This window comes from Ochotona princeps, chromosome 4 (genome assembly GCF_030435755.1).
Source record: "Ochotona princeps isolate mOchPri1 chromosome 4, mOchPri1.hap1, whole genome shotgun sequence".
NCBI lineage: Eukaryota > Metazoa > Chordata > Mammalia > Lagomorpha > Ochotonidae > Ochotona > Ochotona princeps.
This window is the reverse complement of record NC_080835.1, coordinates 13,007,947-13,033,797: the sequence shown is the minus strand read 5'-3', so window position 1 is coordinate 13,033,797 and position 25,851 is coordinate 13,007,947. Positions and strand designations below refer to the sequence as shown.

At 37.6% G+C, this 25,851-nt stretch overlaps 4 protein-coding genes across 5 annotated transcripts; 1 reads left to right on the top strand and 3 right to left on the bottom strand.

The window, feature by feature from the left end:
* Positions 1-5,118: 5,118 nt before the first annotated feature.
* Positions 5,119-6,078, top strand: LOC101520257 (olfactory receptor 8U3). The gene has a single exon (XM_004585314.2). It carries the CDS (start codon positions 5,119-5,121, stop codon positions 6,076-6,078), a length of 960 nt encoding a protein of 319 aa, XP_004585371.2.
* Positions 6,079-11,578: 5,500 nt separating this feature from the next.
* Positions 11,579-15,151, bottom strand: LOC101533172 (olfactory receptor 5AL1). 2 transcript variants are annotated; one of them, XM_004585535.3, is made up of 2 exons: positions 15,141-15,151; positions 11,579-12,509 (listed from the first exon to the last, which is right to left on the bottom strand). In XM_004585535.3, the coding sequence occupies exons 1-2, from the start codon at positions 15,149-15,151 to the stop codon at positions 11,579-11,581; spliced, it is 942 nt and encodes a 313-aa protein (XP_004585592.3). The 2 variants fall into 2 exon arrangements, with proteins under 2 accessions (XP_004585592.3, XP_058518424.1); XM_058662441.1 differs by lacking the exon at positions 15,141-15,151 and adding an exon at positions 12,908-12,918.
* Positions 15,152-17,792: 2,641 nt separating this feature from the next.
* On the bottom strand, positions 17,793-18,752 carry LOC101520008 (olfactory receptor 8U9). The gene has a single exon (XM_004585313.2). It carries the CDS (start codon positions 18,750-18,752, stop codon positions 17,793-17,795), a length of 960 nt encoding a protein of 319 aa, XP_004585370.2.
* A 5,527-nt stretch (positions 18,753-24,279) lies between these two features.
* LOC118757778 (olfactory receptor 8U1) lies at positions 24,280-25,239 on the bottom strand. Its single transcript, XM_058662440.1, has one exon. The coding sequence runs from the start codon at positions 25,237-25,239 to the stop codon at positions 24,280-24,282; it is 960 nt and encodes a 319-aa protein (XP_058518423.1).
* Between the last annotated feature and the right edge of the window lie 612 nt (positions 25,240-25,851).

Genomic DNA, 25,851 nt, shown 5'->3' with positions numbered 1-25,851 from the left:
AAAAATCAATCTGTATTCATTTAGATAATAATGTCTATCATTAAAAAAATTTTTGAATTAACCAGATGTCCAAGGCAGTTACACTGAAATCAGTACATTTGACCAATTTTCATATATATTGTGGCATGTTAATCTGCTTTTGGACATGTAAAATGAACATGTTATGGCCAAACTCTCCCAGTCTGTGCACTGGTAGTTTGCAGAGTGCCTCAGTCATGTGGGTGAGCTCTGATGAAGAAGTCCATCTTGATTGAGCCTGGGATGAAGGATGATTGACTTGGAAAGGTCCAACAAACCCTGATAAATATATAGGGTAGGACGTGGGTTGTCATCAGCAATGAAGAAATTAGGAAAATTTTGTATCAATAAAGCAATTGGGCAGTTGAGGTTCCCTTGTGATCATTTTGCTTTATCTGCTACTAAATGTGCCTTCCAATGATATCTTACTAGGTAACAGCATGTGTAATAAGTTTGTACCTAGTCCTTAAAAACTAAAAAGTGTTCAAGAATTATTATAAGATTGAGGTTCAACTTGCTCTTTGATTATGTTTTGAGGATCTAGATGAGCACAATAAAATATAAATGAAAAATAAAATGAAAAAGAAAAAAATAAATGTAATTGCTTAATGTTAAAGAACTATTCAACTACCAAAAAAGGACCAATGTGTTTACTATTGATTAATTTTGACATTTACCAAAATAACTTTAAAAGATTTTTCATCAGTTATAGTTAAACAAAATGTCTAAAACTTGCCACCAATGATAAAGTATAAAGCTTTATTTTCATACTATAGATATTGGCATCCTAAGATATATTATATACACAAATAACTAAGTGTAAATATATTATTCATGATGCTTAATGTTTTGTCTAATCAATCATATTATACCACTACATGATTAAAGTGACCTCTATTTTCCAGTTTTGATTAACTATAATTAAACAGAAATTTGACTTCTGTTTGATTTTTACCTTGTTAATTTCAGGGGAGCTTTTTAAAAAATGTGTTTTACTTTGTTTTCTGATATAGTTCCATAGGTTCTGGGGTTGCCTGTGCCCTCCCCCAAGGTCCCTCCCCACATATATTGATTTCCCCTCTAGTTTTACAATGGATGTTCAGGGGAGCATTTTATGATGTCTTGACAGATATAATAATTCAAATCCCCTAAACTATTTAGAAGCTAGACTATCAGGATAACTTGGGTCAAGATCCTAGATAGAAGAAAAGCATATCCTTCATTTGTACAGTGAGAGAAGTATGGATTTTTGAAAAGGTAAGACAAAAAAATCAACTAAAGCATTTACATATTCTTTAAATAATCATCATCAGAAAAAGAGCAGACTTGCTAAGAGAACTGAAAAGGGCATTAAAACAGTTCTTGTGGATGTATCTCTGATTAGTCATACTGCAGTGTGGCTTCTGTTACCATACAGAATGATGTACTCAAACCAACTCAACCTTGGGTTAGGCCAAAAATATCAGGAGAGAAATGAATAACCTAGAAGTTTGGTTTGAGTTCTGCTTGCCATTGCAATTATGGGGTTTATTCCTCAGGCAGCTGTGACCATTTGAACCATCTGGGAGAGTGAGAGGGGATTTGAAATCCTGATACCTGGGTACCCATTCTAATTAAATTGGAATTAAATTGGAATGGAGTGCCTGGACATGAAGAATTTCATAGGTATTCGAATGTTAAGTCTATTTTAGGAAAGATGCATAAAAAATCAATGTCACTAAACAAACCTTAGCTAAAGCATTTCAGTGCTTTCAAGAATTTCCTCTAAAAATTAGAGTATGCGTAAGCAACAAAATGGTGAATATTTGGAATAATGGCTATGTCACAACAATGTAGAGAATCCAATTGGATACTATGAAGATAAAAATTAATGACTTGATAAAATAAGCTACAGAGTTAACTGGCATGAAATAATGAAGGGTCTTTAAGAAAATTTTCTTAGGTAACTTTGTTTCAATGTGATATCTGAGGCTTTTGGGTTTGGAATTCAACTCCAGTTAGTACGTAAATATGTGGTGAATTTTATTTTCCTAACATAAGGTGGTGCTTAAGTCTTGTTCTTTGACTGTAAGTATCCTCCCTTAGCTAATGTTCTCACAGATGCATTTAACTCGTCGTCTGATTCTTCTGGTGGATCTCACGTGTGGATTGGAATTATAACAATCTTTCAATTATATAAAATCATTAACATATTGATTCTAATGTACAGAAAACCTTTAAAAGTAAATAATAATAATAAATAAGCCTTCCTGACCCCATTATATTTGTATTGTAATCTATTTTCTTTAAAATAAACCTTTAAAAAAGCTCAAGTCATAACTTCACAGCAGGGATTGAAATGAAAGATTGTGTGAGGTAAGTCAGGTATCCTCCAGTCTTAAACGAAGGCAGAGAATCCATGGGTCACAATGGATTGGCAGAAAACAATTGTTTGCTCTGAAGGAAAATGCTATATACTTAATTAATTCAAAATTCAGGAGCCTTCAATTTCACTTTGACTATATTCACAAGATTCAATAAATGGCAACTTTCTTGTTTTCTCTAAGTGCTAAGCATTTAACTCGACACTATAAGAAAATGGATCATTTCTGTCTTGTTCCTACATTGCAGTGACTAAAGGTGAGGGAGAAAGAAAATGTGATGCCTGTACAACGTGGAATACAATTCAGTTGTAACAAAGAATGAAATGGCGTCACTTACAACAAAGTGGGTGCAACCGGAAACCACTATGCTCAGTGAAATATGCCAGTTTAAGGAAATATCTTATGTTTTCCCTGATTTGTGATAACTAATATGTAGAGTACAAAAATGCAAAAAAAGAGAAATTTACAGTTTGAGATTTGATCATTCTTCACAATCCTTGTCTATCTTGAGACACAACAGTTATTCTACTTACTACCTTACTTGTTTAGGTAGTAAGTAGAAAATTCTCAATTCTTACTTAATTCTTACTTGGTGGAAGGCTAAATTGGCGGGTGTAAAAAGATGAAAGTGTGTCATTGTAAATATCAAGGGAAAAAATAAGAAACAGAGGAAGGGAGAATAGAGATGAGGAAGGAGGCTAGAGTGGGAAGTGTCACTGTAGTCTGACATAGTTGCGTGTAAAATACATGAAAATTGTTCATCTTATATAAACACATGCTTAATGAAGAAACAGTACCTAAGTGCCTTGAATTAACTGTCCCTTCTTATTAGAACTTTATTTTTTTTGCAAAAGAAGCAAACAAATATATAAAATGAAGGAGAAAGTCATTGAATTTCGGCCAGCATCAATGATAATAAGGAATAGGGGTTCAGAATATACACACCCAGTCAGAGTTGTACAATACTGTCTACTTTTTTGTGACCAGAACTGTATGCCTAGCATTTCTCCATTATTAGTTAAGGATGAAACAGTAATAGTAGTAAGAAGTTAATATATAAAAGGTTTAGATATGATTTTGCGAAGTTTTTTTTTTCAGTATTTTATGGTTCCACATTTTGGAAAACAAAACCAGCAGCAAAAATAAAGTTTGAGTTGACCAATATTGTGCTTAATGAGACTAGTCTTTTTTAAACACAGTAGAAATATGAATAGTTATAACTATCCTGAAAGATGTAGCAAAAATATCACCTGGTAGAACATATTTTCCATAAAACTTTATAATTTAATATTTTAAGTATATTGCTGGAGATACAACCAATTAATTAAGGAATTAAAATATTTTAAACTATTGAAATAAATTGGCATATTTTAATTGTTAAAGACGTATCTATGTGTAATTTATAATAATGAGCAACTTGATCAGCTGTTTGATATCTGCTTTTGTAAAAAACAGTTACAACTGTGATACATTCTATTTTGGAAAAGTTACTAAGTTTTTAAATTTTAAGTAACTAAAATTGTAGATGTCTGAAAAATCATACATTTTCTAATTTTAACAGCACAAATTACTTGTTAAATATGTAGAAATTGCAACAGGAAAGGGAAACATGATAGATGCAACATTATTTTGGTACACAACTGTTTTAAATTATTTTTAAAAAAAGTTTGTGGGGCCCGGTGACATGGCCTAGCGGCTAAAAGTCCTCGCCTTGAAAGCCCCGGGATTTCATATGGGCGCCGGTTCTAATCCCGGCAGCTCCACTTCCCATCCAGCTCCCTGCTTGTGGCCTGGGAAAGCAGTCGAGCACTGCCCAAAGCTTTGGGACCCTGCACTTATGTGGGAGACCCAAAAGAGGTTCCTGGTTCCTGGCTTCGGATCGGCACACCGGCCGTTGCGGCTCACTTGGGGAGTGAAACATCAGATGGAAGATCTTCCTCTCTGTTTCTCCTCCTCTCTGTATATCTGACTTTGCAACAAAATAAATAAATCTTACAAAAAAAGTTTGTGTAGCATGTACAAAAGTGGAAAATGCAGGCGTGTGGAGCTGGTGTTAGGTGTAGGGGGTAAGCTACCGCCAGCAGCAGCAGTAGCCCGTATGTGCCTATTGGATTCTGGCTGCTCCACTCACACCCCGTTCCCTCACAATGCATATGAAGGAGTGCTAACAGACGGCCAAGTGCTCCATCTCCTGTCACTCATGTGGAAGAGACCCAGAAAGCTCCTTACTGGGTTTTCACCAGCCCTGTCCTAGCCATTGTAGTAATTTGGGGTGTGACTCAACAGTACATATCAGCAATAGCTCTCCTTAGCCTCCCTCTCTCTTCCACTCTTTCAAATAATAAACCCTTTCAAAAGGAATGTGATTATAGTTGTGCTTATGAATTGCAAGTGTTTGTCCTGCTATACTTATACATGCACAAAAACGATTTGCAGCAAAACAGTGAATTATTTCAAATGAATTTTTAATATTTCAATTTTAACCAACATGCTCCTTTCTTTTTCTGAAATCAGGGAACACAGAGACTCTCAAGAATTCTGTTTTGACAGGAAATGCCTCCTTGGGGGCAAGAACAGGGCCTCAATGAAGAGGTAAGCTGTATGTTTTGTTCACATGATGAAATAATTCAAGATTAGAAAACATCAGTAAACACCTTCCATAACACTCTTTAGAGTCTGAAAAGTGTCATTTTTATTCCTCAACTGCAGGACCATTCACCACATTTTACTGGAATAAATGGCTGAAGTTAATATCACTTATGTCACTGAATTTATTCTCAAGGGGATTACAGATCGGCCAGAACTTCAGGTCCCATGCTTCCTGGTGTTTCTAGTTATCTATTTGGTTACAGTACTAGGCAACTTTGGATTGATTGCACTAATCAGGATTGATGCTCGGCTCCACACACCTATGTATTATTTCCTTAGCCACTTGGCCTTTGTTGATCTTTGCTACTCTTCTACTATCACACCGAAGATGATGGTGAACTTCGTGGTGGAACGTAACACTATTCCTTTCCTGGCATGTGCAGCACAGCTGGGCTGTTTCCTCACCTTCATGATCACTGAATGTTTCCTGTTAGCCTCCATGGCCTATGACCGTTACGTGGCCATCTGTAATCCCCTGCATTATTCAACACTGATGTCAAAACGAGTCTGCATTTGGCTTGTGGTGGTTCCATACACATACAGTTTTCTTGTCGCCTTGTTCCATACCATCATCACCTTCCGTCTGACTTACTGTGGTCCCAATGTCATTAATCATTTCTATTGTGATGATCTCCCACTCCTGGCTCTGTCCTGCTCTGACACACACCTGAAGGAAATCCTGATTTTTGCCTTTGCTGGCTTTGATATGATCTGTTCCTCCTCCATCGTGCTCACCTCCTACATCTTTATCATCGCTGCCATCCTCAAGATCCGCTCTACCCAGGGGCAGCGCAGGGCCATTTCCACCTGTGGCTCGCATATGATGGCTGTTACTATTTTTTATGGCACATTAATCTTTATGTACCTACAGCCCAAATCCAACCACTCCCTGGACACAGATAAAATGGCTTCAGTGTTTTATACAGTGGTCATCCCCATGTTGAATCCTCTCATCTACAGTCTAAGGAACAAAGAGGTCAAAGATGCTTCGAGGAAAGCCCTGGGTAAAGGGTATGAAACCCTAAAGATTTTAAAGCGAACAAAGTAATACTGTATTATTAAACACGACAAGGAAACACATAGAACACTTTTGTATGATTATTCTTCAAATAACCTGTGGTACTTTCTATGAGGACTAGGACAGCTTCTGGAGAATTAATGTGTTTAAAAGATTCTTGAAGCCCAGAGAGCCTTAAGAAATGATGGAGCCCTTGTTCAATAGAAACACAGACACCCTGAATCACATGGTATCCGAGGGGAAGGCATAGACATGCTTCTATTAGCCTTCAGGGCTCTGGAACAAGACTACTGGAATTTGTATGCTGTTTCTTTCATTGATTTGCCTTGCAAGTTTGGACAATTAACCTAAACTCTGTTTAAGTCTGTTACTAGTCCTGGGGGAGGGGGAACAAGTCCATGTGTGAATGTTAGCAAAAACCTTCTCAACAATATTCAGTGATAATAAGTGTTTAGTGTTGCTTACACAAATGTTTACTATAGAAGGTTAAGTACTAATTTGGTGAGTGCTAAGGCTTACCCCAGGAAATGCGATAAGTCTCATTAGATATTGTACTTTCTGCTGGGAATGTAACAAGTCCTAATTCAACAAATGTCAGAGATGTGTAGGTTTTCTTCTTTGGTTCTCCATAATTTATAACTTGCTTCAGTGCTCCGACCAGCAGAGTCAGTAACGTGGACAGGGAGAGGGTCTGGGGATGAAGCACCGACAGGAGACCAGTGACGGGGGAGGTCTCTGCAAAGTCTCCCTTTATTGCCCCTTCACCTCGCCTTATATACTCTTCCCCCCACATCCTCATTTAGCAGGATATTGGATGGAGATGAATCCAATTAGTCTAGGAGTTTTTAACCACAAGCTCAGTCCCTGTTCCTGTCCAGGCTAACGAGCACTAATCAACTTCTTAGCCCTCAACACTTTAGGACACCTATTTCACATAAAAATTTTTAATGCAAATTCAAGTCCATCTAAATTTTATTTTCTGGATACTATGGGTATAAACAACAAGGTTTATTTTAATTAGATTTAAATGTTTCACTAAAATATCTAAAAACAATTTTAAAACATGCTTTGTAAAACTTTTCTAATAAATTACATCAATGTATCTGCAGATTCGATCAGTTGGAAATATCCTTGTCATTATGTCCTTTGTCTATGATTTATGCAGGCATCTTTATTGATCAAAAAAAGCAATGAAAATACCTATGTTTTTAATTTTTTGACTTTACACATCAACAATTGTGTCAGTAATTTAATTTTATTCTACCACATTTACCTTTTACAGGGAGGTTGTGATACCCAAAATCATTGTTAAAGGTTTGCATAGCAAACTGATTGCTTCTTTCCCAGCATTTAATTTAGAAATGACTTAGATGTCTTGATTGAGGTGCTTCTGGAGTCTGTTGGATGACTCACCTGGATTTTAGATTAAACATTCCCCAGGCTTTGTCTCAGTAGTATATATTTATGTGGCTAGATACTTGGAAACTGGTCTGCTGTAGCGTCTCAGTGTGCAGATGCAGAAATTCCAGACTATGAGATCATGACGCCTCATTGGAGGAACACTTATCTTTCACACTTTCATGGTGTCTTTTAACTCATACGGCCACAATGCTTAAACAGTAATTAAATTTAAGTATGTATGTCTACACCATTATAATTCTTTATTATCACTTACACGTTGAAGCAAAACTAGCCATTCTGAGTCATGAGCTGAGAATCAAGTCTATGGAAAGACAAGTCAGCCCACTTGTTTAACAGTTACCCTTGGGGATCCTTCGCACAGTGTCCAAAGGTTGTCCTAGGTGTCTGTTCATTTTGATACTGTCTTTAAGCCAAAATATCAAGTTCACTGTTACTGATGTTGTCTCCAGGTGTATTTAAATAAATGCTTGTATTTGCTACTATCTCTTTGGTTGCTATGGTGTTTTGGTATCTGGGTATAAATATAACAGAATGATTAAAAATGTGAAATAGAAAATATGCAGCCAAGATTGATGAAGAGCTTACCTATTTGCTGGAAGACTTGAATCCACCTCACTCTCAATTTAGTGATACGTGAAACTTCACATATAAAAATATTAGAAAAAATGGTCATATCTCAGGCTTAGAATTGAACATTTAGTTATTTGTCTATGTACCTTAGTATGATGACTGGCACATGGTGGAGACCTAGTGTGACTCATTCCTACTATGTTTGCTTATAAACATAGCTTTTAATCCTTTCCTTCTCCCCCCTTTTTCTGCTTTATTTCTTTTCTGTCTTTTTTTCTTCTTTTCCTGTTGTTCCCGCACTCCCTTCCTTTTCTCTTTCCCTTTCCCTCTCCCTATTTTCTTTTTTTCTTTCTTTCCCTCTTTGACTTTTCCCTTCCTTTCTGTTCCCTTCCCTTCTTCCCTTCTCTTCCCTCCCGTTCCCTTCCCTTCTTCCCGTCTCTTCCTTCCCGTCTCTTCCTTTCCCTGCTGTGCCCTGTCTTTTCCTTTTCATGTATAACTGATTGGTGGCCTACCTTGAAAAGCATTCTAGATAATTCTGGATAATACTTGTAGCAGGCCCAGGGTAAAATGGGAAATCAGGAGGAACCTGATCTAACACTCTTGTGTGGAGGGCAGGAAACCAATTCCTTTCATGTCTTCACTATCTTCCAGGGTCTACATTAACAGTAAACTGGAATTTGTAGCAAGGACAGGACTTAATTCTAGACATGCTGACACCAGATACAAGTAGCCCAAGTGGCTAACTGACCACTCCTTAAAGCTAACTTATTTTTTTCTTTTATTGGTACTCAATTTCTTCTTTAAAGTATTCATTCACAGGATTTTATATGTTTCCTTTGTGGTTTAGTTCCCAAAATGGTAATTTTAGAATGTTTATTTTTTTTAAAAATTGCTTATTTTCATTAGAAAGTTAAATTTAAGAGAGAAGGAGAGACAGAAAAGAAGATCTTTCATTTGTTTGCTCACTCCCCAAGTGGCTGCAATGGCCGGAACTGAGCTGATCTGAAGCCAGAAGCCAAGAGCTTCTTCCAGGTCTCCCATGCGGATACAGGGTCTCAAGTTTTTGGGCTGTCTTATACTGCTTTCTCCAGGCCACAAACACAAAGCTGGAAGGCAAGTGGAGCAGCTGGAATAAGAATTGGTGCTCATTTGGGATCACAGCGCATGCAAGGCAAGGACTTTAGTCACTAGGCTATTCTACTGGCTTCTTGTATGTTTCTTTTTTTTTTTTCTAAAAAGAGCCATTAGTAATTATAAATTCACCAAAGACCCATTTTCTCTCTCTGACCTTCTTTTGGCCCTTAGTTTGTAAATAATTTAGTATAGAATAGGATGTGGTCATTTTCTGTGTAAGCAGTCACATGGGATGAGGACCATTCAAGATCGAGTCTCACAAAAGCATTCATTTTCAGACAGGAAAATTCAGATCATTTGTCGTGAAATTCTTTATTTTCATGGTTGTTGAGGAGTTTTGCTTATGTTCTAATCAAAGATCTCACATGTTAACCAATAAGACGCAATAACATAAAACATTGCAGTGAGACACGGCCAAGCTTTAGAGGTTCTGCTAAGAATTCAGCTTGGAGGAGGCAGGAGATCCCCTCAGCTGTATCTGAAGTTAGTATCACGGACAGAAAGGGATGATGGAGGCAGGGACTCCCACGACTTGTGTGTGGAGGTAATCCCCTTTCTTTTACAGAGTTGATGAGCAACATGTGAAGTGCTAGAGCCACATGTTCTATCCTGGACTCAGGCTCACATACCTTTCTTTTTTCTTATTTTTTAACTTCTGAAGAAAGTTAAACCACATACGATTTTCAGGTGATGTTTTATGAATCACCATTCAGATTATTTTTAAATCACATCTCTGCATAAAGGTAGTTGGAAGTATGAGATGGTTATTTAAACTCAAGTTTTCTTTTTTTAAAGATTTATCCATTTTTATTGGAAAGGCAGATATACAGAGAGGAGGAGAGACAGAGAGGAAGATCTTCCATCTGATGATTTACTTCTCAAGGGGCTGCAGTGGCTGGAGCTGCGCCAATCTGAAGCCAGGAGTCCAGCACTCCTTCTGGGTTTCCCATGTGGGTACAGAGTCCCAAGGCCTTGAGTCACAAGCATGGAGCTGGATGGCAAGCAGGGCTGTTGGGATTAGAACTGGTGCCCATATGGGATCCTCACAGATTCAAGGCGAGGACTGTAGCCACTAGGCTATCGTACCGGGCCCTAAACTTAAGTTTTATAGTTGTAAAAATTGAATTAAAATCCTGGTTCTTCCAGTTGTTAGCTCACATGTTTTAGCAAAGTGCATAAACTGCTTTAGATTTTTTCTGAAAGTATCCATTATAATTTGGTGCTATGAAGATTAGCTGACACAGTTCATTTGAAAAAAAAAACTTCCCAGGCTCTTGAAACAAGAACAGCAAATGTAAATTGTATTTACTTTGAAAGGTCGAAACTCATGCATTCACAATTTTAAAATCTCCTCTCTGAAACAGAAAGCAAAAGTGACTTCTTTTTTTGTTTTGAAGGAAACATCTCCATTTTACTCAGCATATAGAAAGGAATCTAAAAATGCAATTTCCAAGTCTTTCTAATGACACACAAAGAAATTTAAAACAATCAAATTGCTTAATAATTGCAATAAAATAACTCTGATTTTTATACTTTCATTCTTTGGACTTTAAAAAGTATTATGTATACAACCATTTGTAAAAGGGTTATCATCTGTTACCTGGATCATGTAAAAGAAATTACAGACACAACAGTAATGATAATTAAAATTAAAATCATATCTTTTGAAAATTGCCACCTAATGAGCTAGGAAATGTGCAGAATCCTCATATTTATTCCCCTGTTGAATCCCCAAAATTAGTGCTATAGACTTTTTCTCATCTATGTAAAATAATGTACCTGGAAATAACTATTGCTAATTGGGAAAGCTAAAATTGGTAGCCAAGTTTGGGAGAGGCTAGTTCCTAACCAAATATGGTTAGGAGAAACAAGAGAATTAGGTGAAATGACTCTATCTAAACTGGCAAGTATCAATGTCATAAATGCTGCAGGTGAATGTTTTCCCTCCCCTTCCCAGAAGGCAGACAAGGTGGAGAGCTAGGGAAATAATGAAGATCTCAAAAACAACAAAACAAAATCTTAGTTTGGAACTTTGATGTTTTTTCTGCTTATGCAGCAAACGTGAAATATTAAATGGTAGAAGTTGCTCCATTTCAATCTAACTCAGGTTACTCAATAGGACATCATTCATAGCCCGCTTCCAGTTCCCAGAACTGTTTTTTTTTTTTTTTTAATTGCTGATGAAATTGTTGTAAAGCACATTAGCATCTCTCTCTCTCTAATTTAACAATTGAAGATTTATAAAATTTCATGCAAAAATTTCTGAACAAGAGGCAGTGGATGAGACACACATTCAGTACAATTGACCTCTGAGAGTTAGAATTTAGGCTTACCATTGACCGATATCTTTAACTCAGCAAAACACAATTCAGAGTGCACTGATCATAATTCAGAGATTCTTAGACTATTTGATCGCCAAGCACAATTTTTCTGTGATTCTCTTTAGTGCCTGCTTAACCTCCTGATTTCTCAGGCTATAAATCAGTGGGTTTAACATGGGAATCACGACTACATAAAACACAGAGGCAAATTTATCCGTGTCCAGAGAATGGCTTGACTTGGGCTGTAGATACATAAAAAGTATTGTTCCATAAAATATCATAATGGAGGCCAGGTGGGAGGCACATGTTGAAAATGCTTTCTGCCTTCCTTCTGTAGAGCGGATCCTCAGGATAGCAAAAAGGATGAATACATAAGAAATTACCACAATCGCTAGAGAGCAAAGGGTATTAAACCCAGCAATGATCAACAGCATCAAGTCCTTGATGTGAGTATCAGAACAGGCCAGAGCAATTAAGGGAACATCATCACAGTAGAAGTGGTTGATCAAGTTGGAGCCACAAAAGGACAAGTTAAATGTTACCACTGTCTGTGCAAGACCCACAGTGACTCCGTAAATGTAAGTGCTAGCAATCATTCCAACACAGAGTCTCCGAGGCATGAGAATGACATAAAGCAAAGGGTTGCAGATGGCCACATACCGATCGTATGCCATCACTGAGAGCAAGTACATTTCACACACCACAAATGTGATGAAGCAGCAGACCTGCACGGCACAGGCATAGAACTTTATGCTTTTAACTTCACGCAAAAAATTCACCAGTGTGTTTGGTGTGACTGAAGAGGTATAACAAAAATCAACAAAAGCCAAATGACCGAGGAAAAAGTACATAGGTGTGTGAAGCTGAGCACTGATTTGGATTAGCACAATCAAACCGAGATTTCCAACGACACTTGCTAAATAGATCACCAGGAACACACCAAAGAGAATAACTTCAAGCTCCGGAGTGTCTGTAAGCCCCAAGAGGATGAACTCAGACACTGACGATTGATTGCTTTTCACTGTGAGGGGAGCATGCGAGTCTGCAGAGTGCATGCTTTGAGTAATCTCGTTGCTGTTCGCGATGATCCAAGCCGATGTTAGGAGAGGTTTTGACCCAACACAAACTCGTGCCAAATACCTCTGTAGAGATATCCTGGTGCTAGGTCTGCTTTCATAGTCACAGGCATCATCTAACGCTTCTCAGATTCCTGATCCTGATGTTAGCAACTGGACCACTACTCATCCCATTTGAGTTTCCCACTCCCATGTCTTCCAGGTGACATTCTTGTATCTGGAAATGAATCACATTCTAACCACTCCAAATTAAAAAAAAAAAAACAACAACAACAACATGATCTTAGAATCATGAGATTCTGTTCTTACCTTTTTGTATCAGTTTCATACCACCACATTTCACTCATGTCAGTATTCCATTAAGCCTACTATTTCTTGATCTGTTTTGTCATTTCCTTTGTCCAATGCTTCCTCACCTAACTTGAACTTGATTATGTTAGTTTATTACTATAGCTGCACTTTCCAATGTTGAAAACTTCCTTTCCCTGTTTTCTTTCCAATATACTGTGTACATTTAAAGTGTTCTCCTCTCCATATTTATTTGATAATCAAGAACAACATATATGTAAATACGATCTATTCTCAAGGTATCACATTCAAAATCAACTAGCTATGTAACTTGACTTGTTTTCGATTGAACCAAGCGTCTGTCTCATAATACATATCTCCCCAGTTCTTTTCTTTGTTTTTTTCCCATGCCACCTTGCCATTTATTCTTACAATGGGTGCTACATTTCTGATTATAGAGGAAGATAAATGTAAAAAAATAAAATGGAAAATTATCTAGTAATTATTAAGAGGTTAGACAAAATTATTTACACCTAGGGGAAAGGTTGAGAGAGAACATACTACCTTCAATAATTACAATTATGTTTTGCTTTCCACATCCTTCTAACTCCTATTTTTCCCTATGCTGATTTACTCACTCTTCCCCATCTACCTAAAAATTATGTATACTAAAAATAGTTTTTATTTATTTGGTCTCAAGCTATAACTATTTGAATTACTATCCTCTAGTTGTGGTCTAAGCCACCTGTTATTTGGCTCTGTGACTTTGCTTTTGAACATATAAACTTTTAGTTTGTTGTTTCATTTAACTTTGGCCTAAAGTCTAAGTTTCTTAGCATAATTAATTAGAATTCTGAGAAATAAACCAATTTTATAGGTGAGTCTCCTCCCTTATGTCATCTCTTATGAAATCTTCAAGAACCACTGTCAGATATAACTACCTGTCTTGTGCAAAGAATGGCAAAAATATTTCTGCTTTTAATGTTCAATCTTTTGACTGGAAGCTTTTTATTGATCTTCCAATTAGGTAAAATTTAACTTTCAACTGTTATATCTGACAGTCTAGTTTTTTTTATTTGTGGCCTACTTAAAATGTTAAATTATCAATAAGCAAAAATCGATTTGTTTCTCCTTTCAATATGTAGTAAGATTCAATGATCAATAGTGAATCTAAATATACTAATAGACTAATTGGGAGTTGAAATAAAATTAAATCCTTCAGTAATACCTCAGTCACTTTTAATCTCTACTTCCTGCCTTTGAGTAGTCTACCACAGAAAACCAAAAGGATAAATTATATCTTGAGGAAAACAGAAAATACAGTAATACTTAGCAATACTCATGCACTATATTTTGTATCATCTGTTGGTCCCCCTGGACTACTTTACTTGAATTACATCATTTAAAATAATTTCTGAACCAAGAATATAATGATACATCACGAACATGAATGATTATATTATGGTTGTTCTTTTGGGATTCAATTTGCCACTAGGAAAAACAGACACTGTTAAATCATTTTGTTGTGCTCAATGTAATAAAGAACTAATCAGTAACGGCCAAAGCATTTTAACTCGGAGGATTGGGTGTTGACATACAGAATGCTAAACCAACTTTTACTTGCTTTTAGTATTTCATTATGTGCTTCATTTTGTGTGCAGATATTAGTCAATACTTCACAGTATTCATGAGATTAAAGAAATTAATTTATCAGTTAGCTTTGAGAAGATAGCAAATCATGATTTGGACTCCACTGAAGAGGCAGCTCTGCTTGTGAGACTCACTAATCTCTTCAGCTACACATAAATAGTGATTAAATTGTGAATTTCTTAATATCCTGGAAATGTATCTGGTTCAATCTTAGTATATCATTGTTTGAAATTTTTGTTCAAAGAGGAGATGGCTTAAAATGAACTGTGTTTTGTTTCCAGCACTGTTGCAAAATATTTAACTATATGTAATTCACAGAGAATTTAACATTCCTCCTCAAATCCTCTATGAGCCATTCATTTGCATGCTATACATCCACATATGTACAGAATGGAATTATATGGTAAAGAATCAGAAGGAATGGCTTATCTTTTAATAAAAGAAAACACACAAAAATCCAGTCATTTTTAATATGGACTTCATGACCCATCTTAGGGTAATTGTTCTACTAAGTTTTTTCATAATACTGTTTGCCTTACAGAACTGAAAATGACAACTACAAAATTAGCTTAGACTTAAATTATAGGAAGATCCCACATTTCTTAATATTGATTTCTAACTACTTTACAACACTTCTGTCATTCATTTCCCTTAAAGTCGTAAAGAAAATTCTGGAAAGTTCAACCAACCAACCAACCAACCAACCAAAACTATAGGAATAGGGTTTGTGGGGCTTCAGGACTTTTTAAGATGTGTTTCTGTAAAAAAAATAAAATAAAAAATCATAGAATCTGTTTTCAAAAAATTGGCCTTTAAAGTTAATTATGTTTTATTGCAATGCATCTAGGGATCACTCTTGTATGTGTTATCTATCGCTGTACTAGACAGATGCATGTCGGTCCTTATAGGCCTGAAGTTCTAAGGGCTTATCGTAATTCTTTGGGCTACATGTTCAGTTCTTTCTATGCCAGCAATCGGTGCCTAAGTAAGCTGGGACATTTAAGATGGCCTCACTTCTATGGCTGACATTAAATATGTCTGTCAGACAGATTTATTTTTTAAAGATTTATTTTATTGTTTCAGATTGATGAATATATTCTAATCCAATGAAATTTTGATATCTCCATGTACCCTATCACTGAAAATAATTTAGCCTTTTAGAAAATGTTGCTGGGAAATTGTGAATGAAATAGGGGAAATTGACACTAAGCGAAATTACTGGCTCAGTGCAAAAACTTGCTAAGGTTGAACAATCATCTACTGTGACATACTGTAGGCTATAAGCCAATGGAATTACAGTTTATGTTACCTTCAAGAGCATGAAATCATTAGAAGTGTAGTAGAATTGACACTTCTCCCTATTACAACGAGAGATAGAATTCCTGAATTTTTACATTTTATTCCAAAAATATTGGGCTTTGTGAATGTTTCTGTGACTGCCTTGTGCCAGATGAACAGAAGGTGAACACAAGTCAATATGTTTAATGTGATAATCAACTCTGGTTAACAGAAAATAGAGATGTCAATGAGCAATGGGGTCACCCGCAGAATATCTGGAACATAGACACTCACAGACCATCCTTCAAAATTCTTGTTCCAAGTGATAACTAATAATGGGAAACTGTACAACACACACACACACACACACACACAAACTAGCAAGGGCATTGTAAACAGGTTCAGAAGTGCCATGTGTTACAAAGTTTTCTCACTCTACCCCAAAGCAATTAGACAAGCAGACACATTGATTGAAACGTAGAGGGATCTAGAAAGAAGTGTAGACCAACAAGAAATGGTTAGGTTTATTCAGTATAACACTTTCACTGTGATGTCTAATCATCAGTGAGTACAGCTTTGAGTAGAATCTTAGATCACCTCTTCATAAAAAGACCAAGCATAACACATCATGCAAATGCATGCACAACCTGGGAAGATATGAGTAGTTACAGAGAATAAGAGGCATGGAAGGTGGCTGACAGAAATCTGATAGACTAGGAGTATTCACACCTTTGGATCAGTACATTAATCCACCTTGGGGACATAAGCATGCGTGCTGAATGCATTCTGAGTCCCAGCTTCTCTGATTCTAGATCAGATTCCTGTTAATGCATCTAAGGATGGGAGCAGCTAGCTATCCAGGTACTTGGCTTCATGAATTCCATGTTCCTCCTATTCCCTATCTTTGGCCTGGCTCAGCTTTACCAATTGTGATCATTTGACAAGTGAACCAGTTGTTGCAATCTCTCTCATTCTCTTTGTCTCTCCCTCTCCTCTCTGTCTGCCTCTCCTCCTTCTGTCATGGTTTCACTGCCATCTTCCCATACTGTCACTCTGCCTTTTAAATAATTAAAGGAATCTTTAAAAAAACACGAAGTTATACAGACCTTTGTTTCTAGTAGTAATGATTATCCAGCAGAACATCACTGAAGAGTTTTACAGCAATGATTTGGTCTAGAGTTATTAGCCAAATTTTCTACTGAAGTCTACTTCACATGACCGAAAGAATGGGCTAATGAAATGGACTGTCACTTTAGCTATTTAAATGTTGCCCATGACATGGGTTTCCAAGTTAATACTGGACACATAAGAAGAAAGACGAAGTTATCTTCAAAGATCATACAAGGTCACAAATATTTCATTTCATGAAAGAGAAGAACATATCTCAGAGCTGCTAAGTGCCTTACAGAAATGTATTCAAAGACAAAATTGAAAATTGTAATTATCAAGGTGACATTGCTATTCTAAAATATGGCTACATTTGAGTGGAGCGGTCAGAGTCCGGTTTCTATTAAAAGTAATGAGATTTTCACGCATGGTTAAACGTAACATCAGTGAAATGCCAAAAATGAACCATAAAGGCAATCATGATAAAAGGTGCATTGCCTTGCCATTGACAGTCATTTTCTTCAGAGACCAGCAAGCAATACAGCTGATTATACGTGTCTGTCCATTCTGAAGCTTTCATCTTCTGACTGTGCTCTCCCTGAAACTCATTACATACTTTGATGACAATGCACTTCATGATGATTTTATATGCTTTTCATTTTTGTTTGATAAGTGGGAAAGCTGCTATAAATTCTTCCTGCCCACATAATTATATATCATGTTCATTTCAGAACTGAGAGAAGGGGGTATAAACTCTTACAGTTGATTTAAATCTGAAATCATGTTCTCAGTGGGAAAGGTGTTTATTTAGAATCATATATTAAGAAACAGCCATTGTCACCAGTTTCATAAAAAAAAAAAGACTCAGGACATGAATAGAAATATCTCTTTATTTGAATCATTTTCTTAATTTGATGAAAACAAAAGTCTGGTTCCTATCGGTGACCACTTTCCTCAGAGCTTCTTTGACCTCCTTGTTCCGAAGACTGTAGATCAAGGGGTTCAGCATGGGAATGATCACTGTGTAGAAGACAGACGCCATCTTGTCTGTGTCCAGGGAATGGTTGGAGCTGGGTTGTAAGTACATGAAGATCAGAGTCCCATAGAATATGGTGACGGCCAGCATGTGGGAGCCACATGTGGAGAAGGCCTTGCGCCTCCCCTCAGCCGAGCGCATCCTGAGGATGGCAGCAATAATGTACATGTAGGAGACAAAGACGATCAGAAGGGAGGAAATGAACATGACACCAGCGCAGGCAAAGATCCAGAGCTGTTTGGAGTGAGTGTCTGAGCAAGTTAGCCTGAGGAGGGGCATATCATCACAGTAGAAATGGTTGATGACATTGGAGTGGCAATAGCAGAGACGGAAGGTGAGGATGGCGTGAAATACTGCAACCAAGAAGCTATAGCAATAGGGGGCAGACACAAGCTGAATGCAGATTGCTGGGGACATTACAACCATATACAGGAGGGGGTTGCAAATGGCCACGTATCTGTCATAAGCCATGGAAGCCAAGAGCAAGCACTCTGCTGTCATGAATGCCAGAAAACAGCCTAGCTGGGCAGCACATGCATGGAAGGATATGATATTTTGCTTGTACAAGAAATTCCCAAGCATTTTGGGTGTAATGACAGAAGAATAACAGAAATCCACAAAAGCCAGGTTGCTAAGGAAGAAATACATGGGTGTTTTGAGCCTTGCATCCTTTCTAATGACTAGAATCAAACCCAGATTGCCTACCACTGTGCAAAGATAGATGGCTAAGAACACCACAAAGAGGGGCATCTTCAGCTCCTGGTGATCCGTGAGTCCCACAAGGATAAACTCTGTCACCTGGGTACAATTTTTCTGGTCCATATATTTTCAGCAATTCTGGAGTAAAAGAGGAGAATTTAGCCAAGTTTTTCTATAAATGACTTTTATGTTATTATCTTAAAGAACAGCTCTATATTTCATATGAAAGTGCTCATTTCATCTTAAATTTATTATCTCACTTGAACTTTGGGGATAAGAGGAACAGCCAAAAAAGGAATGATGTGAGAAACATATATTTCTCCTGGACAAAATCACATGGATACTGAAGAGCTGTAGCCTACAAGTCACTCATGTTGGAGTTGGAGGAACACAAATCCTGATGTCCTTACAGGCATCCTTTGATTGTACTTTAGGTCCTGAGCTAACTACTTTCATCTTTGTGATCTGTTAATGCAAGATTTGGAACTTACTATACAATCCCTCTCATGAAAGGCAACACCTTATCTTCATATTTTTTTATCTATCAGACTTCATGGTTAGACGCTCTGACATTTTCATCATTTGCTAATGCAGCTTCTAGACATTGACAATAACAAATTAAATATTAATTTGTGTAACAATATTATGGATTTTTTGTAGTCAATTTTATTATACCAAATACACTATGTAACATACGGTGACTTAATTTTGATATGCAAACTTGTTTTGGATAAAGTACTAGCTTTTGCAAAAACTAAGAAAGGCTCTGTTATAAATTTTGCTCTAGTAATTGAAATACATAATATTTCCAAACAGTCTAACATTTGAACTTGGAACTCTTTTTCATCATAGCTAATATGGAACACACTTCTATAATAACACACATATGTATAATATAATTCAGAAAACATATGCAATCAATCTTAAAATGAGAGCTTGGTTCTACAAAATTAAAAATGATATATGCATGGCTGTGATTTTTTAAGTAAATTTTTTCACGAGTTTTTTGAGATGTTTTCACGTAACAAAACTAAAGCTAATATTATTTAGTCTTATTCTAGAAAGTGCCACTTAATTCTGAATCCATCTAAATAAATTGCATTCTATTTCATTTTTAAGATGGTTATCTCGATCCCTATGTTTGAAAAATATCTTCTTTGAACTTACTTGGCTCGAGAGTGCTGCTGTTTCTTCCACAAGAGGGATGAACAGCAGCAAACTGCAGGGTTTTGTTAGTTATTCCATCCCAAAGGATCTCATACAGCAGGATGGTGCTAATAGAATCTTCAGTCTGTGTCCCTTAGGGATCCTAGGCTGGTTAGAGGTGATTTAATAATATTTTCTGGTTTGAAGCAAAAACAAGTCTGTAGTTCTGCCTTTAAAAAAACAAAATTGCAGGCCCGGTAACGTGGCCTAGAGGCTACGGTTCTTGCCCTGAACGTGTCGGGATCCCATATGGGCACTGGTTCTAATCCCTGCAGCTCCACTTCCCATCCAGCTCCCTGCTTGTGGCCTGGGAAAACAATCAAGAACAACCCAAAGCCTTGGGACCCTGCACCTATGTGGAAGACGTGGAACAGGTTCCTGGTTCCCGGCTTCAGATTGGCGCAACACCGGCCATTGCAGTCACTTGGGGAGTGAATCATTGGACGGAAGATCTTCCTCTCTGTCTCTCCTCCTCTCTGTGTATCTGAATTTGTAATAACAATAAATAAATCTTTAAAAAATTGCTTCCTCACTCTATCAGATTGCCTTTCAAACAAATAAAACTTTAAAAATAGGACTTGGTATTTGAAATACTCAGACATATTTAATTCCTCTACAAGATAGACTTCATTATCACTTAGTTTCATTATTTACTTGGTCTAAACAGTAGTTTACTGCTTGATTGTTTTGGATTATCTGTGTCAATAGAAGTAGAAGAAAATGACTTTGAGGCTTGCTAAGGAACTGTGCATTTTCTGTGAAATGCATTGCTTTCCTATCAAATTTTATGTACTGGATTCTGAATCTGTAAGGTGATCATATTTAAAAATCAGATTGTTTGAGATTTAATGAGGATTAGATGGGATCATAAGAGTACTTGGGCTCTCAAAAAGTTGACCAAAAATTAGGCATGGATTTCAAAATTTTTGCACCTAAGCTGCTTTTTTTATTTCACAAATCAATGAACTTTAAGGATACCTTCATTTTTTTTTTGATGGGCAGAACTGATTAAGATGCTCATATCATTGAGAGGGTTTCATACTGGAGGAAGGAAATATGGTGAATGGCTTTCTTGTTTTCTAAATATAATGCTTCTCGATGGCTTCTCAATTGTGAGCAGCAAAATATTAGCTTAGTAGGGTTGTATCTTCAGGGATTCTGTATTCCCTGAATATGAAACTTCTGTGGGAACAGGGCCCCTTGTGTCTCAGATACTTGGTTGGCATATGAAATTTTCTGCCTAATGTCAGTGAGATACTAGATCACCTAAACAGCACACCTGTTGTGTAAAACACATCATTCAATGTGGTTTTAAAGTTGCAAGTGTAGATGTAAAACTGTTATTGTGTCTATGTTGCTATAGTGTATGTTTGGTTCATTTTTATTGAGCTTTGGCACATTAATCAAGACAAAATGTTCTGTGCTAACTTAGGAATTTCAATACATTAGATTGAATTCAAATGTCGATAAAGACAACAGTGAAAAAATTTTTGGATTCCCAACTATGCCATTACAATTAACCTCCTTTCAACAACATATTAAGTGTTAGCCAAACACAAACAATATTTGAAAGAATTTTATATTTTGCAAAGCAGCATTCTTAAGATTTTTAAGAAGGCCAATCATTTTCCAAGTAGCACTAGCCATTCAGAACTCAAGTTTGTGAAGAGTTGGAATTTCTTAACTGCGGATTTTAAATCATACAATGTAGAAACTGATAAATTCTGAGTGTAGTTGAAGTAAAAAGGGACTTTAAGAATTGGAGACAAAAGTGTACATGTTTGTTGTAGTTTCAGACACGTATTGATGAAATAGTCTTCCACGGGAAGAGTTGTTGGAATGCCCATGGGAAGAAAGAAATGAATGAATTACATTGTATGAGACTATGTAGTACAGTTAGCCTTATAGTTTTCACTTGTTAGAAATATAAATTCTTTGTACCTACACTTCGCCTAGCAAGATGGAAGCTTTGAGAATGTAGCTGAGCAGTCTATGCTCTATCAGCCTTTCGTGTGACACTGGTGCAAGCTCAAGTGGAATAACAAACCAAGGATGGCTCATCTGTCTAAGATTTAAGTACATCAATTCCAAAGAGTATTTTGCTAAAGAACTAATTTTAAAGCAACAGAAATCTCATTATTTGTATCCTAAATATCACTGCTGGGGTCTGTAAATTATCTGGGGAAGACGATTTGGGGATGTGTGGGAGTAGGGGCACCAAAGGAGTACTTTACAAGTGTAGACTGACTTCTGGAAGACTACAGGGACCAGGCCACTGCATTCGAAGGTGAGAAATGAGTGTGGGGACTTCTATTGTTGCAGGGTGCGAGCAAGATCATATCAGACATGTCTAAGGCTTATTAAAGGAGTCTTTATTAAACAAGCTTGGTGATAATAGAGCACAATAGCAAATCACAAGTCCATACGTCAACCCAACCAATCATAATCCCAAAAGGAACAAATGGTCATCATCCTTAAGTCCATCCATTAAGCTGAAGACCTATGTCCCAGCTTCCCCAGCAATATAAGTTATCCTAAAAGACATGCAACGAATAACCAGGACACACTTACAAAGAACCTGGACACACTTACAAAGCTGCAGACATTCACCTTTCCCTGGCTTCTCTGCCCACATTATACTACTGCGTGGCCTCACCCCTCTTGGAACTCCAGATAGTACACAAAGCAGAAACATTATTATAACCATTGCCTCTTCTAAGCAGTACACAGGGACCATGCTCAGGGGATTGCCTGCCCTGGGTCAGCCAATAGTCGAGGTGCTAGCATAATGGAAGCACCTGGCCAAAAAGAGAGTGCATGGGCCTTTTAAAGGGGCTTGTGAGGGGAGTGGTTGAGGATGGAATTAACATTCCATTGCTGTTAGGACTCACCTTCAGGACAGAGGGTAGAAACACAGCCAAATTTCATTTGCCCACTGTCAATGGGTGCTGGCTATCACTGGCTGCACCTCATAACATTCCCCACTTCTCCTCTAACACATGAGTCAAATCATTGACTCAGTCACATGTAGTCCAGAACACTGGGAGGGTCCTGGAGTTTAAATTCCTAATGCCTGTATCCTAGAGTTCCCATTCATAAGCATCATGACAAAACCACAGAGTCTTGTCTTTAAGGGTACTCCAGTGTGTTGAACAGTCCATTTTTCTTCTGGGTCAGATGTGGCCTTCTTTAGCTGGGAGTGATGAACATAGGGGTTAATTCCAGCCACCTTCACGGCCATGAGAGTGCTCAGGATCACTAGTTCAGATCTTTTCCAGCAAGGTTCCAGGGTTTGTGGGTGATTTCTTGTAACCCACACAATGTCTCTGGGTGGGGGTTCTGTCAGTATCCACTGCTGGCTGAGGGAGTGACTTCCAAGCTCATGACTCTGAACTAGCTGCCTACCTTACATTCTTCCTTAGAGACTTCCCAACCCCTTAATTTTAAGGGTTGCTGAGGGACACAGAATCATATCTTCTGTAGCTGCTTCCAGCTGATTAGGGGAGTAGGCCCTGCCTTTCTAGGGTTCGGAAGTCTCTTCCTATTTCATCTAGTTCATGAATCAATCTCATGAGCAGTCACTGCCGATGGCTATGCCCCCACATGGCCTGCATTCTCACAGGCAGTTGCTGGATTCTGAAATATACACAATTTCAATCAGTATGAGCAAAACTGTAAACATTTCAAGGCCAGCTAGTTATCCATGATTGTTTAGACAGAGTATTTAGATTTCAGTGTTTGCTAGAAAAGCTGACTCTTATTCCTAATTGTTAGGTTCTATGTAAAGCAGTGAACTTCAGCCTGAGCTTCTATAGTACACCTGACCTGTTTTTCTATGCAATCCATCAACTATCTTATAAAGTCAGCGTAAGATTCTCTGGCTATTAAAATATCAGTTTTGAAATACACATTCACATGTATGACTAAGGCTTTATCCCAACAGTTTAAATAAGTTTGATCCATTACACCATCTCTGGATACAGACATCCAAGAGGTCACACCTTACACTATTAAGCTGTATTTTTGAGTAGTAAAACAAACTGAAGGAATTTTAAGTGAATCCCATGGCTTCTATAGTCTAAATTGTTAGGGTGCTTACCCTGTGGTGTCCAAGTACCGTGACGTTAGGAGGTCCTGTCACCATGTGCATTTACTTTGGGAAAGGTTATGCTTAGATAGTATGTAATTGTCTAAGTATCTGAAAACGTACTATATTTTCAAAATATGTCTTGTCAAAAGAAATGCAATGTGATGTAAATTTGTATGGTGCTCTCCACATATGAAATGTTTTTCTAAGTCAAACTTGCTTACCAAAAAACATACAGGGAATGATGGCATTGAACAGTGAAGAAATCTTTATTATCCACCAACTAAGAGCAGACACTAATTTTATTCATACAGAAAAATCAAATTGTAACAGAAGTCCCCTTCTGTTTGTTGGAAGTCATTTTCTTAACAGCACCAATATAAAGGTCGTGTTTTTAGTCAGGAGGAATTTCTTGAGGGCCTGCTTCACATCCTTATTCCGAAGACTGTAGATCAAGGGGTTCAGCATGGGAATGATCACTGTGTAGAAGACAGACGCCATCTTGTCTGTGTCCAGGGAATGGTTGGAGCTGGGTTGTAAGTACATGAAGATCAGAGTCCCATAGAATATGGTGACGGCCAGCATGTGGGAGCCACATGTGGAGAAGGCCTTGCGCCTCCCCTCAGCCGAGCGCATCCTGAGGATGGCAGCAATAATGTACATGTAGGAGACAAAGACAATCAGAAGGGAGGAAATGAATGTGACGCCAGCACAGGCAAAGATCCAGAGCTGTTTGGAGTGAGTGTCTGAGCAAGTTAGCCTGAGGAGGGGCATATCATCACAGTAGAAATGGTTGATGACATTGGAGTGGCAATAGCAGAGACGGAAGGTGAGGGTGGTATGAAGCAGTGCCATGAGGAAGCTATAGCAATAGGGGGCAGACACAAGCTGAATGCATATTGCTGGGGACATTACAACCATATACAGGAGGGGGTTGCAAATGGCCACGTATCTGTCATAAGCCATGGAAGCCAAGAGCAAGCACTCTGATATCATGAAAGTTAGAAAACAGCCTAGCTGGGCAGCACATGCATGGAAGGATATGATATTTTGCTTGTACAAGAAATTCCCAAGCATTTTGGGTGTGATAACAGATGTATAACAGAAATCCACAAAAGCCAGGTTGCTAAGGAAGAAATACATGGGTGTGTTGAGTTTTCCATCTGTTCTAATGACTAGAATCAAACCCAGATTGCCTACCACTGTGCAAAGATAGATAGTTAAGAACACCACAAAGAGGGGCATCTTCAGCTCCTGGTGATCCGTGAGTCCCACAAGGATAAACTCTGTCACCTGAGTGCAGTTAATCTGAGCCATGTGTCTTCAGGGTGTCTGGACAAGGAGGTTCAGAGTTGTTCATTCCAAGTAGCCAACTCCTGTATGCAACGTATGCGATTCCTGTAAGCACGCCCTTTCTTTTTATGCCTTAATGTCTTGTAAAGATATTTTCTTCCCCAATGTACGGATTAGAATACATTGTTAAAATTTCAGAGTAGCGTGGATAGAACAAAGAATATCTGTAGAAAAGGTATATTTCTTTCCCTCAAGTATCTTCCATTTACAGAAAAAGGAGAGCAACAGAATATATTGCCTAAGATTCTATTCAACTTTTTTGTACATTGAGCTATGTAAAAGTATGACTGGGTGTGTAAAATGCTCAAGCTCTTTTTTAATTGAACAGTTCGTAGAAATGGAATAAAGCATATCTGTAGTCGTATCCCTGTGACTTCTTTTTCGTCTTCTCTATGCACACAAAACTGAGAAAAGGAACGAGAAAAAAGGAAGTAAAGTGTAAACATCAGAGTTTTCATATTTTAGGTTTCTTATACCAAGATTTTCCTCTGGCTCGTGAGCTTCCCGACTCCTACTGCTTTTGCCAATGGATCTAGTCAATAACGTGTCTATATTTGTAACAATATGTGCTTCCAT